Source organism: Poeciliopsis prolifica, unplaced genomic scaffold (assembly GCF_027474105.1).
Source record: "Poeciliopsis prolifica strain line A6 unplaced genomic scaffold, Auburn_PproV2 SCAFFOLD032, whole genome shotgun sequence".
Taxonomy (NCBI): Eukaryota; Metazoa; Chordata; class Actinopteri; order Cyprinodontiformes; family Poeciliidae; genus Poeciliopsis; species Poeciliopsis prolifica.
The window spans coordinates 5,776,345-5,790,440 of record NW_026562407.1 but is presented as its reverse complement, the minus strand read 5'-3'; the positions used below and the strand labels follow the sequence as shown (position 1 = coordinate 5,790,440).

General features: G+C 38.0%; 1 protein-coding gene across 4 annotated transcripts in view; it reads right to left on the bottom strand.

Annotated features, from left to right (window-relative positions):
- The window catches only part of LOC129373220 (phospholipid-transporting ATPase ABCA1-like), a 173,750-nt gene that overhangs the window by 37,164 nt on the left and 122,490 nt on the right, over positions 1-14,096 (bottom strand). For all 4 annotated transcript variants that reach the window (XM_055051031.1, XM_055051033.1, XM_055051032.1 and 1 more), the window contains 3 exons: positions 11,668-11,812; positions 3,054-3,177; positions 334-463 (listed from right to left, as the gene is read on the bottom strand). In XM_055051031.1, the coding sequence (XP_054907006.1) occupies positions 334-463; positions 3,054-3,177; positions 11,668-11,812 (399 nt within the window). The remainder of the gene's footprint in view (positions 1-333; positions 464-3,053; positions 3,178-11,667; positions 11,813-14,096) is intronic.

Sequence of the window (14,096 nt, the reverse complement as noted above, 5' to 3'; positions counted from 1 at the left end):
TGAAATGAAATTTGCTTAGCAGTCTGTGTTTTGTCCTAACCCCATTTCTAAGCCAATTTTCTTTGGGAGGGTTCACTGCAATGATTAGTCAACTGATTGTTAAAAGCTGGCTAATTATAAACCAAGTTTGTTTTTAAAATGCCAGTGCATCTGAAAAATGGAAACCCAAAGCAAGAACCAAATCACTATACAATTCTGTAATGTAACATCATCAAAATGCTGATTAAATAAGACATTTCTCATGGCTATGTTAAATTTTCACATCTTAATTATTGTCTGATATTACTGAACCTAGGGAAAGAAAAATACCATTACAAAGTTTCTAATAGTCACCTCGGTTTGCAGAAGAACTTGTACTGGATGAGAATGGTAATGATGAACATCACAGCTCCTTGAATAGACATGGCAAGGAGATTTTTTCCCACCATCTCCCAACTCAGTGGGTCTTTAAAACGATCTTCCCCTGAAACAAAGGGCAGCGATGAGATTCATGGGTTATTTTAGGTCCATTTCTAAATCTTGTCAGAAAGTTTTTCATGTAACAATTGTCAAAATAAAAATAAAACTGCTATGTTTTCACTTCACAGACAGCCAAATTACAGTGTGTCTTCTGTAAATGTTATCGGCCTTTTAAAATGTTTCTGTGACGTATTGTTGAAGGCAGCAGTTTAAGAAGCCACTTAAGCTTTAGACAGAATAGCTAAAATTTAACAAAAAAAAGTCATTTGAGAAAATTGTTGACATCCTGTATTTTGTATGAATGAGGGTCTTTAATGGATGAACACATAAGTAAAGCGGTGACAGCCCTCAACATATACTTTCTCCCTCCTTAAAGCCGGATACAACGGGGTGAGGGGAGTGGTGGGGGAGGAAAATGAAAGACAAGAAAAACGAAAGTGCTTTCAGTCTCATTCTCTGGTAAATAGCCCCTCTTCACACCAGCCCTTTTAAGTTGTGATTGCTTTTCTCTCTCTGGTCTCCACCACCACTGCAAATTATTCCTCAGACCGCTATTTCCTGCTCCATCTCTCGACAGATAAGGCTCCTCTTCCTCTTTGCCTCTTGACAGCCCCCTCGACCCCAGATCCACCTCCGCAGCCACCGTACCACTTGTCTCCCTTTCTCCTGTCTAAATTTAACTCAGAGCTTTAGTAGAGGTTTGGGAGCTGTGTTACCGGTCAAATATTTCCCCCCTGGAGAACTAGCCATTTGAAAGAAATAGTATGGTGTCACTTTAAAATGAGGACTGTGGTTGAATTGAGTGCTTCTCAGGGAAAGGCTGAATGATTTGTGGGTTTGTGTACTACTTTAGTGTTACTTGGAGTTGTGACCACAAGTAGATCCAAGGCATGCTGATTTTATGCCCAAATATTCTTATGTTTATGGTGTTACACTTAAACACATGTGCCAATTGGTCACATGGTATACACTATTTTCAAAATTATGAGGCAAGCTGCAATTTGAACAACTGCTGTTTTTCATGGTTCCCCATATTTATCAAACTAGATCTCAGGAATGCGTAATATTTGGTCAGAATCAGGGAGGGAGGTGAGTGGAAGGACCCCACCGAGTCATTCTGAGTGACTGCAGGTACAGTTTGGGCAAACTAATGTTCAAATAGATTTTTAAGTGTTAGTCCTCAATGAGTTTGAGTTTGTTTTTCGGAGCAATATCCCCATCTTTCTGAAAACCTCAAAAATCAATATTAATGCAATTATCGACTACCACAAAGATTAATATTAGCAATACTAATATGGTTAGTTTTTTCTATCAAAATTAATATATTTTTATCATTTTTGAACCTCTGTCTTTGTGAATACCGTCATAACATTGAATTGCATTGTTTTAAAATCAATCCATTGTTAGTTTAGTCGAACTGAAGAACTGTTTCTGTACATTGAAAAATGGACCTCAGGTATTTGTCAAAAGAAAAAAAGAGAAACACAACCTTCTAAAATGAATGGGTAAATATTCTCTCTAATTTTTTTTCCCAATCTGTTCTTCTCTCCCTGTAGCTTTAAGCAGCCCTCTCTGATCTCAGCAAGTATGTTTTACTGTTCTCACCAACCTGCTCAGTGTTTGTTTGTTAGCGTTTATCTGTTCTCCTTTCAGCCAAACTGTTCAAGAATAACTCTCACTCTAGTTTGTGTCAAGTTTCCTCCCACAGACAGTGTATTCTCTTTCTGAGTCCTTTTTCCTCCTCTTTTTTGTGCTATTTAAATTAATTTGACAAAAATACAAAAATATTGATGTATTAGGATGCTTTTAAATAATCTGGATAATGTTCTGGTGTATGTATAAACATCATTTTCATGGATACATCAACAAAGATGCACAAAATCAATTGATTCAAATTTACAAACACAAAAGTTCATTCTGCTTTGCAAGAAAGAAAGAATAAAAAGTTGGTTGATTTCCTGAAAAGCATCAACAAACATGAGAATGAACTGTAGCTGCAGATTAATTTTCTATTTGTGTACCAGGGTAAATGAAAGATAGTTTGTAGCACCGGTATGAATATATACCTACAGTTTGACATCTTCTCTACTTACAACCTTGTTTTAAACTGACGTCAAAGGCCAAATTGTGTTTTGTGAGAAAAACCAACAGTAGAAAGTCCCATCCTTTCACTGGTGTGAGAAACCATGTCCTTGGAACAAACTGTGACATGATGTAACTTAAGTAAACTCTCAAAACATGAACCGATTATATGGAGAAAAGTGAGACTTGCACAATTACTGTATTGAGCACTAATATACCATTCTGGTGATCTGAATATTGACAGGATTTAAGCTTTTAAAATTGTAGTTTTTGTCACAAGCAGTCATTCTGCGCAGTGTAAACGAGGAAGGCAGCACAGAGCGTTTTTTCTTAAATCTTACCACTGGATGTTTGTTAATAGTTCTTCAAGCATATTGCTTTCAGAAAACACTGAAAGCATTTGAAGCTAAAAATGTATAGCCATTTGAGCAACAAATAAAGTTGGAATACATCATGTTTCAGTTAATGTGATATAGTTTGTCCTTTGCTTCTGGTGTGGCAGTAATACTTACCAAAATTGCTGAAAAGTGTTGCCATTGCCTGGTTCTTGGCCATGTCAATAAGACCTCTGCCCAGACAGAAATGTGGGAATATCAGAAGCACCTGCTTCACTATGTCATTAGTGCGGGATATGTTCTGTTGAAGAAAAAAAAACAAAAACAAAGTAAAAACAAACCCACCAGAGGCATGACAAACTTTCTAATATTTATTTGCCCTGGTAGGGTTTTTGTATAGCCCAAGTGCAATATGTTGAACATTAATCTTTAATCAGCAGGGTGAGAGGAGCTAGAACTTCAGAAGACAGTGCTGATAATTAAACACCCCGCACTCCATTCGCACGCTGAGCGCTGTTGTGTTGCAGAGCTCCAAATGGCATGTTCAGAGAGCACAGTGTATCAAGTTTCATCTACCGCATTTGACAGTGGGGAACATACTGTGTGATCTGTGAAAAGGCCCACATACGGAAAAGCATGTACAAATAAATGGATGAGCAGAGGCTCAGGCAAACAGATGTTCGTCTTTTAAATCATAACTGAGGGAAACGCAACATCCTGACCCAAGAGATGAGAACTCTGTTTATCTGCCTCTTTTGGAATTCTTTTGACAATGTGATAAACAAGACAGAAAACACAGAAAACAGGGCAAAACCATATTGGCTCACTGTTCAACAAGGAATAAATTAAAAGCATGTCTTATCTTGACAAGGTATTTTACTGCTCTTTTACCAAACATATTCCCCCGTGATGACAATTATGTGGGATCCCAATAAAGGACAAAGCAGTAATGAGCTAAATGGCTTCAGAAAAATGAGTTTGTAACAATATAATGGATGTAAGGAAGGATGTCCAGTACACCAACAGAGGAGAAACAGAGTTTGGAAAACAAAACGCAGAAAGAGCAAGGATGAACTATAAATACACCTGCAGTGGTTTGGCGTTCAAAACCTACTTCATGCATTATGCATCCTGCTTCATTGCAGTCTTCAAAGCTCACGCGTACGCAGCAGGAGACTAAAAATTCATCATTTCTGCTTTTGCCGGTGTAAAGATTAGGTACTGCAGGATGTTGTAAGTTGTGCCATAGTTTTCCAGGTAAAGTCCATTAATGTCCCATATTTCATTCATGGATGTGTGCGTGTGCATGCGTGTGTGTGTGTGTGTGTGTTATTGCAAGGTGAAATTAGTTTGCATGACTGAGCTTTCAATATGCAGTTACCAAGATTGCATGGAGCCATAACAGGCCAAATGCCACAGTCAGATATACTTTCACCAGTTACATTTCTGGGTTATGTGCCTGCTCGATAAAGTAGTAGCTAATCTTAGCTATTTGCTGTGTGCCAGGCAGGAAAAACTACACAAAAGACAGAAGTTTTGGTTGCAAACGTCTTAGATTCGTTAAGTTAGGTGATACTAACTTAAACTCTCAGTAGTTTTATGCCCCAGAAATATGTGACAGGACTTTTTGGGTCCATCCCATTTTACAAGTAATACGAAGCATTGCGTATTGTCCAGACATATAGTAAAATTTTATAACACAATCAAGTAACTATGTTACCCTCAGTTGCAATGAAAATGTTGTATATATCAAACATAACTAAAAAAGAAATTGGACTTTGCAATTTAAAACCTTGAAATTGTCCTCTGTCTCTTTAAGAAGCTCCTGCTCTTTCCGACATTTTCCCTTCGGCATTTCATCGCAATGATGCTCCTCTATGATGCTATTTGCAATGCTTCTCAGGAACATTGGACTAAGAAGTAGATCTGCAGAAAATATGTAAAAGCGGTAGAAACAGTCCCCATAAGAATTGTAAGTCAATTTCACTGGATATGCACACAATGCGGCAAACAGCCAGATATTGTATTTGTTAATTAAGCTCATGAAGAGTTTGCAGCCAATATGACTCCACAAAAACACACGGTAGGTGACTTTACCATTGGCTAGAATCTAAAGAATAACAAAGCTCAAGTGACTGAATGCATGTGATGCAGGGGTGGATTTTCATACTCAACTCTTTCTACTTTTACCTGAAACAACAAGGACAGATGATAATGCCACATCCACCAGAAAAAAAAATGGTAGCAAAGGGGGTAAGAAGGGCTGGAGGGTAGCGAACAAAATGGGGGGATTTAACTTGGGACATATGGGAGGATTTAACAAATGAAGTACAGTTCACAAAACAATTTAAAACCACTCTCCATGACACTGATTTTTTTAAAATTTATTTTTACTTTAAAATGATTTCACTATGCATATAATATGAGTGCTCTGCAAATTAATAAAAATGCAACCAAGTCTATTCATTACCCTTTGAGGAAAAATAAACAGACAGATGCTTAAGATCAAACGTGGACTTATGCAAGAATATTCTTTTCTGCTCTTATGAGTAGATGGTCACTGGAGTAGACATGAGACCATGATGAAAAGCTCTCGCCGATCATTGTGAAAAAGCAAACCTTCAGATGTTGAGTTTAGCAATAATTTGTTGCCTTTCTCCTTCTACCTTGATGCATTTGCTGCTTTTTAATCTTCAAGTCCTTCTTTGAAAAGCTAAATATTTCAAAGAGCAGAGTTTGACTTGAAAAGAACGCTCAAGAGCTTACGCAAGAAAGATTAATAAATATACAGTAACAGGACCATAGTTTTATGTTTCGTATGAATTCAGCTAAAATACACAGCATGTTTTGTAGACATGTATACGAGCAAGGATAGCTTTCCACAATACACAAACAAAAAACAATAAAAGTTTAGTCTACATTTAGACACAAATCAGATTTATTTTTTTATTGTATCATTTAAAAAAAAATACTAAAACCAATTAAATAGGCCCACAGCAAAAAAAAAAAAAAAAACAAAAAACGATGGGACTTCTAATTTTTTTTGGCGTGGAAGCATCTTTTGCAGCCTAAACTGCTGGTAATTTGATTTAATTTTTTCCTGCAAAATCTGCTGAAGCTGTCTGAAGAATGAAGGATGGTTTCTCCAGACTGAAATATTCAGAGCTTATGGAGGGTCATTGAACAGTGACCCAATGTTTCTTTTCTTTTTTTCCCTCAGCTCTTTGAGATCATGGTTAGGTTGACATGCATTTGATTACAAGGTTTCTCTAAGAAACCTTGTAATCCTGAGACTTCATTGTATCCTAAACAGGTCTAGAACAAAACCAAGCCAAAAGAGGGTTGCTAAGTGAACTGCTGTGTCCCCACCAACACCCTCTTCATGTAATTTTCCTGTATCAGGAATTTTACATTACTGAGGAATTGTAGTCATTTTCCACACCATTCATTTGACTCCTTGTACTTGGCGAGGAAGGGAAATCTATTTGCACATCACCAAGGATATTTTAACCAACAAATCCCCCAAGACATGTCAGTGCAAACTCATTCGAAAGGATATAGGTTGAGGAAACAAAATGTCTCTTAATAAAAGAGAGTGATTAAAGTGTTTGAAAGTGATTAAACCAATAATTTGTCCGTCTGTGTGTTTAGTCCCTTGCTGTTGGATGTAAATATTTAAACACACATCCACGCTGGGATTTTCTGAAGGCACCTTTATTCCCTACATTCTCCAGAGAGCTAGTAGAGACATAGGAAAGTCAAGCAACTACTATACAGCAATGACCTAGGGTGCAAGAGGCACAGGCTGACTTGGGAGAGTTGCGTGTGAAGGTAAGCTTTCTGGCACACAGCGAACATGTGTGACATAAAGCGGGACTTAATTTAGTTTCTCCTATCATTTGTACAAGCAAATGATGGAATACTAGCAAATTTGTCCTCCTTATTTTTTTGTTCGCTGCTGTAAATCCTTTTTGCTTGCAACGGTGGTAGAGTATGCGCTCTGGTTTATCTGACCCATATCACTGCTTGGGCTTATTTCCTCAATGCAGCTCCATTCTTAACATCAGGGAAAGCGTGCAGATAAAAAATACATATACACACCTCAAACCGTCAACTATCATATGTTATATGGTTGATATTTTTGTGGAATTACTATCGCATACGTCGTTCAGGGTAATGTATGAACTCGTGGTTTTGAGTGCAATGCTAGAATGCAATGCTGGGCAGTAAATGTAGAGTTTGATACAATCTGCTCAAGTTAAATTTAACGGTATCGCCTTTACCTCCATCACTAAAAAAAATAGTAAAAAAAAAAAAAAAAATCACAATGCCTGCCTGTGGTTATCTCCGAGTGGCACGTGGTGGAGGTATTGACTCAGACACGGCTCGAGGCGTTAGGCGAGCCAGGATTGATGTAGTCTACAGGGAGTCGGACAGTCCTAAGGGGTAGAAAATATCCCAGTGGTTTTAAAGCAAAAACTAGGGCAAAGAGTGTGTGAAAGTGCTGCTCCGGTTCTTCACTCTGCTGTTTTCTTTCCCTCACATTTTTCTTTCACTGATATAAAATGGAGCAATGCCCAAAGGGGATCAAGATCCTCCCTCTGCTTGAAGTCAGAAAACATCCTGGAGCCTGTAGCTTTACTTTTGAGCGACACTGTTTGACTAACGCCACCGCCGAGGAGCCTGGAGATGATGAGACAAAGCTTTGTTGCTGGATTGAGCCGTCATGCTGTAGGAGTACATCTGTTCGCTGTCATGTCATGCAAACATATTCAAGCCACTTGAACTTTTCCATACTTTGTTGCGCTACACTCACAAGCTTTAGCATATTTTTTGGGGGAATTCCTTTTGATAAACAACAAATAGTGGTAAAGTAGCGAGATGACACCAATGTATTTTTTCCTTTTCTCCTATAAACAGGTGAAAACTCTTGTGTATTTGTTTTCATTCCTCATGAGTTAACACTTTGTAAAATAACCATTTGCTGTTTTTCCAGCTCCAATCTTACGAGGTATGTCTCTACCAGTGACGTGCGGTCAAGGGAGGCAGGTGAGGCAGAAAAATAATATATAATGATAAAATCATTTATATTTCTATTTTCACCCTGTGATTTGTACTATAAAGTACCTATTTTTCATTTAGCTTAACCAATTCTGATAATTTTTTCTTCAAAATCGCTGAATTTTCGCATCTTCCCATTCAAAAGCTCCGAAACGAAGCCAGTGTGGCAGCAGCGAGTTGAGCCTCACCTTCGATTGGGAAACCTCTCGCTAACTGCACTGGCTGCCATTCTGTGGGAGACTGAATTTTGTTTTCCTCCTTCTGTGTTGCAAAGTAGCTCAAGCTCAGTTAGGCTGGATAAGGAATATCTGTGAACATTGATTTTCACAGATACTCAAAGATTCTCAGATGTACTTGAATCTTGATTTTGACTGGACCTCTCTAGTGCGTCTGTACAAGTACTGCACCGGATGTTCTTGCTTTGCCTTCAGTGGCACTCACAAGAAGATTTTATGTATAATATTTATTAAACCAATATGAAGTAAATTCTCAAGTGTAGTGTTGTGTCAGCTAGAAAAACTACTCTACTCGCAAAAACTACTCAAATGAATCATAGGTAAAGACTAAAGAGATAACAGTGAACCAGAAGTAATGATGACTAATTTTGCTGAATTGCATTCACATTTGATTTTTTCTCAATGACAACACTGACTGATGATAGCAGTAAAACAATATCAATGCAATTCTCACAGAAGACAACAATGAAGTCAGAAAACATCCTGGATGGTTCAGACATGTGGAAGCCACATTGAGGAACCCGTTGGTAAGAAATGCATCAGAATATTTATTTTTTTATTTATTTGAGAGTGAACCTTTTCCAGATCTCAAGTCCTCTTTAACCTCAAACAGGCTTTCCTCAGTTATTAACAAAACCAAGCTCCATGAATTTTATTTCCATGAATTTTCCAATCAACTCTGTTGAGCCTTCTTGTCCCAACACTAGAAAAAATATTCCTATCTTGCTGCCATCACTATTTGACGACAGCATCTTCATCCACATGTCTGCAGGGTTTTCCAACATGGCTTGTGCCAGGCTATCTTTCAACAATAGCTTTCACAGTGCCAGTCTTCCTCAAACTCCTATTTGTGGAGCACATCACTTATAGTTCTGCTGTCAACATATTCTTCCGCCTAAGTTGTGCATCTCTGCATCCTCTCGGCAGCATCTTTGATTAATGTTGCACTTTCCTATTTCTGTCAGTTCAGGTGGTGGGCAGTGTCTTTTTAGGTTTGCAGCTGTGACATTCTCAATTTGATTTCACAGTGATGGATTGAACAGTGGTCGATGTGTTGTTCAAATCCTAGGATATTCTGTTCCTATCCAAACCTGCTTAAAACCTCTCCGCAATTTCCTCTTGACTTTCTCTTCTGTGTTTTTTGGTTTTCACAATGTTTGTCCCCTTTAGGCCTTTCAGAACAGCTGGATTTGTGTCCAATTAAATTACACTCTTGTGAACATATTAAACAAAACTGGTTGCACTGGATTTAATTTAGAAGTATTAAAGTAGAAACACTTCTCAGAATGTGATTTGTCAAAAAATTAGAGGACACCTGTGCCCTTTTCCTTCCACATCCGACTTACATCTCCATGTTGATCTGTTATAAAATCCCAGTGGAAACCCTTCAAGATTTTGGTTGCAATGCGAAAAATGATACAGTCTATTCCACAGAGAAATCAAGTCTGAACTCTTGTTGAGGGTTTTGACATTCTCCAATTGTTGCTGACCCATCTGTTCTCTTAACGGTGAAAAACAAGTCTAATTAAAGTGATTATTGTCGCCATCAAGTCTCACAGAAACACCATCAGCATTCCCAGCGCTTCGAAGCAAGAGATGCAAGCTGTAAATCCCTCCCTTTACTCTGCCTGCGGGCAACATCCTGCCCATTAAGCTGGCACCTTTTATGAGTAACATGCCCCACTGACACTGTATTAATAAATAATGAGAACGCAGACGGCAAAAATAGAGCCGAGTAAAATATAAATGACTAAAAATTGCCAATGAATGCTGGCAACAATATAATCATTGCAGAGAAACATCCTGAACAGAGTCAGAGGAGACATCAAGTCACAGGGATCTGCGTCGGTGAGGGGAAGAAAAACTGTCCAGAAAGACAACATCCAGCATCAGAGCGGAGCTGTGGAAACTGCTGCGACTCTTATGAAGCATCAGATGCATGAGGAGCTTGTCATTGTGTTATTGTGTGTGTTGATGGTGAATGCTAATTGTGTAACTACAGATCTATCTGGATGTATTTGGTTCAGAGAATGACAGGGAAAGAAAAGCAAAGAAGTAGATAATATCCATCCACTGATGGAAATATCATTTCTGTGTCAGAAACTGCCAACTTTTTCATGAAATTCCATTTAAATACAATCACAAATAAAAATGATTGACATTCAGTTTTTCTCCTCTCACTCTGCGTTGCTTCCTCTCCGAACCAAATCTCTGCATTTCTTATTTAGCTCCCTTTTGGCTTTCTTTGTCTTTTTAAATCCTTTGAGACCAAGGCTGCCGCCATAATGAACAATTCGCTGAAAGATGGATGTGGGAACTTCTCTGAGGACCCTTATTCTCAGCGAACGATTAAAGTTTAAAAAAAATAGTGAAAAATGGGCTCTTTGAAAAATCCTTGAAAGGATTAAAGGGGCTGCTTTAAGGCAAACACCAGGTGGATACACACGTTCTACCCACCCACCTCCATGTATGCAGGCCCAAGGAAGGCTTTGCTTAGAAAACACACAACGTTTATCAAGGATTCAAGTCAATTAGCCAGCTTCTGTTATGGCTCCTGCGTAAATAGGATTTTTGAGCAGCTGTGAAATTTTTACAGCCTGAGTTTGCTGCTTGGCAGTAAGAGAGTCTTCCTCTCCTCTATAGAGACGAGAGGAGAGGTCTCTACAGAGACATATACTGTGTAAAAAGACAACTTTCTTTTTCTTTTTTTTTTCATTAAAAAAATTAGCTTGACATTTCTGTTTTAAGTAAATCTGTATCACCATTTTTGTTTTGTTTTTGCAAAATTCCAGAACTGGATTTTCTAGAAAAGGCTTTTCTTTTTAACAATCTTTAAATTCATTAAATTTGCCTCCTTCCATGTATGACTTTCATCCTACCTTTGTTGATGTACTTATTTGGCACATCAAGTTTATCTTTAGGATACATAAGCCTTTTCACTCCTAAACAGTATGAAGGTTGGACATTTACAAGGTTTTTATCCCTATGTATAATTGTTTGAGCAGATGAACAATGCACAATCATATATCTGGGAACAGATTGTGACTTAATCAAGCCTTAGAACTGAATGTAAAACAGCTGTAATGGATCTAGGGACAAGTGAGGAAGGACAAGGTGACCAAACTCAAGAAATTACAAGGAAACTTGAGGATAAAAGGAAACGTTAAGTTAACAGAGCACAATCAAACACAACAAACTGGGAATCCATGAACACGAGCAACTCAAGAACAAGTGTTAACAGGGAAACCAGAGGTTAGGACAAAAGACAAAATGGATCATCAAAATACAACAGGAACACAATTTATAGAGCATAAACGGACATAATGACTTTGCATGAGTTTATGAAAGTATAATTCGCAACCGCTTCTCATGTATTAAGCTTATGTAGGTTAGTCCCATATTGTATAGAATTAATTTAACTGTGCCTGGTAATTTCATAGGGCGAGTAAGTAGCTGATTTAACGGTTGTGCTTTGTGTTGTGTTTGTCACTCACATCATCATCAATGAGCTCCATGATGAAGGTGGCCACACTGCCATTGATGCCAATGAAGAGGTTGACGCAGGTCAACACCACGTAAGCTGTGCTGGGAACGCTGAAGACAAAGGAGGCTGGGTACATCATGGGTGTGATGGCCCATCTGATCAGAGCAAAAACAAGACACAATCAGAGAGACACCAGAATAAAAACTTCATAAAAATTCTGTCCAACTTCAAATTTCTGAGAGGCTATTTCCACACTGGCCCACACTCATGAAAATAACCACCAGGGTTAATAGTGGTGGCAAATATAAAATTAGCAGTTACTGAATCCGTGCAATTTTCAATTCATGAATGTAGATTACCAGGTCAACTGTGCCGGTTCACGACTCCAGCAGCCTCTATCAGATAATTTGCATTTCAAGTAAGTGACCCATAAAAGCGTTGCAAAATGGATGCCGCCCACACTTGGCAGAGAGCAAAATCAAGTTCGGTTATAAAAGGAGACGAAGTGAAACCGTTATGAAGTGGAGTTGCGGTGGGTTATCCAGTATCACTGGGAGATCATCTCCATAATTTTATACTCTTGCATGCAATTTATGCAAAATATATGATTTAGAAAATGTATTTACATGAGCTAATCATTTATTTTTAACTGATTACATTTGTTTCACAGATGGCTTTCTGTAGAGTTTGTCTGTTAAGCTGCATTAATGTTTAACTTTGCTGTGCAATAAAACTTAAGCGCTGTAATTGTTACAGAAAGGATTTATTAGTCACAATGAAAAAAGAAAAACAAACTAAAATGTTTCCATTAATGGCTTTGGCCTGAACTTTAGAGGCACATTGTAGAATAAAATTAGACATATCTTTTTAAATGATTTACTTATATGGCTTTTTAAAGGTCAGCACTGAGATCTCTTGTTTTTTTTTTTTTTTTTTTTTTTGCCCTTTCTATCTGTTGTCGCATGCAGGTGTGCATGCGTGTGTGTGTTAACTTTCCGGAAAATATGGCAGAACAGACTGGGTGTTATTTATATAGCATATAAATGACTTATTGATTGTCACTGGCTATGAAACTTTGATTATTCCATAAAAACAAGAAACAGTAAAAAATGCATCAATAGTCTTAAAATAAAGGAATTGGAATTGCAATTGTAAACTCTTATATTATTATTTTTTTAAATCCACTCCTAAATTCAGCCTTTAAAGAGCTTTTGATAAAAAATTCACATTCACAAAGCAACAACTGGAATATAAAGGCTACCAAATGAGTAGGATGCTGTGAAAAACAAGTGAAATCCTGGTTTCACAAACTCTTAGCAATGAGAAGACACCATCTAAATTCAAATTTGAATGTTTGGGAGAGATGCCAGAAAAACACCTCTTCTGGTCTACCATAACAATTGTACTAAATGCTGCTGGGACTTTAATTAAAACCACGAGCTTTCACAAAACAGTTTCATCCATGAACCAGTCAAAATGATTACCTCTCAAAGAAACCACAGGTCTTCCATAAATCACAGCTCAGGCTAGAAATTTTCCATACACATGGAAGTTCTTAAAATGAAAACGGTCAGTGCATAACCAAAGAAGGAATGCAATGGCGCTCTGTGGGGTTTGATATACAGCACAGATGAAATGACAATCAAGAAACTCCTAAAGGGAGAAACACATGTGGCATGTGACACCTTCATTATTGTTTTTTTCTAGTTCTAAGCATAACTGCTGCTGAAGAACTGATGCTTGGCTAAAGTCCAGTTCTGTCTTGAAGCTCTTAAGTGTGACTTTTCCAGTGTGTGGTGAGAAATAATGTGAGTCAAACAGGCACTGTACGGAGCTGGTCTCTGAGTGTTTTGGGCTGAAATTTCCCAACCAGCTGGCCCTGCAACTTTTCTAAAAGAGCATCACACTCTTGAGCCATAACCTTGGATTTTCTCTGCACAAGTCGGATGATACAGAGTTTCGACCAGCTCATATGGGCCAATCTGTTGACTGTTCCAGCGAGTGTTTTAATCACCAATAGGTGATAAGGTTGACCTTATCTCATTTATGGGCATTTTTCTTAACTTTCATGCCAATACCTTGCATAAAATAGCCCTAAAAGCATTTCAAATGACTGTGCTCTTAGCGTTAACACCAGCTAAGCTAAATTTGGCAAAAGGCTAGAAAACTCAGCCACAGCAAACTGCTGAAGGTGATTAACTATTAATATCCTTATTCATAGAGTTAGAATACAATTTTGTCCCGATATTCCCTTTTCCGAGACTCTTAAGGATGTTCTGATTAGCGGATGGTTTCTAAGATGGTATGCAGCCTGTGGTGTTCCCCCAAGAACAAATGAGAATGCAGCCTGTTGTATGTTGCATGTAACCGATCAGAAACTAAGGTTATAAAAACATGGCTACATGTTGATACATGAACCAGAAAGTCTGGTGGACATCT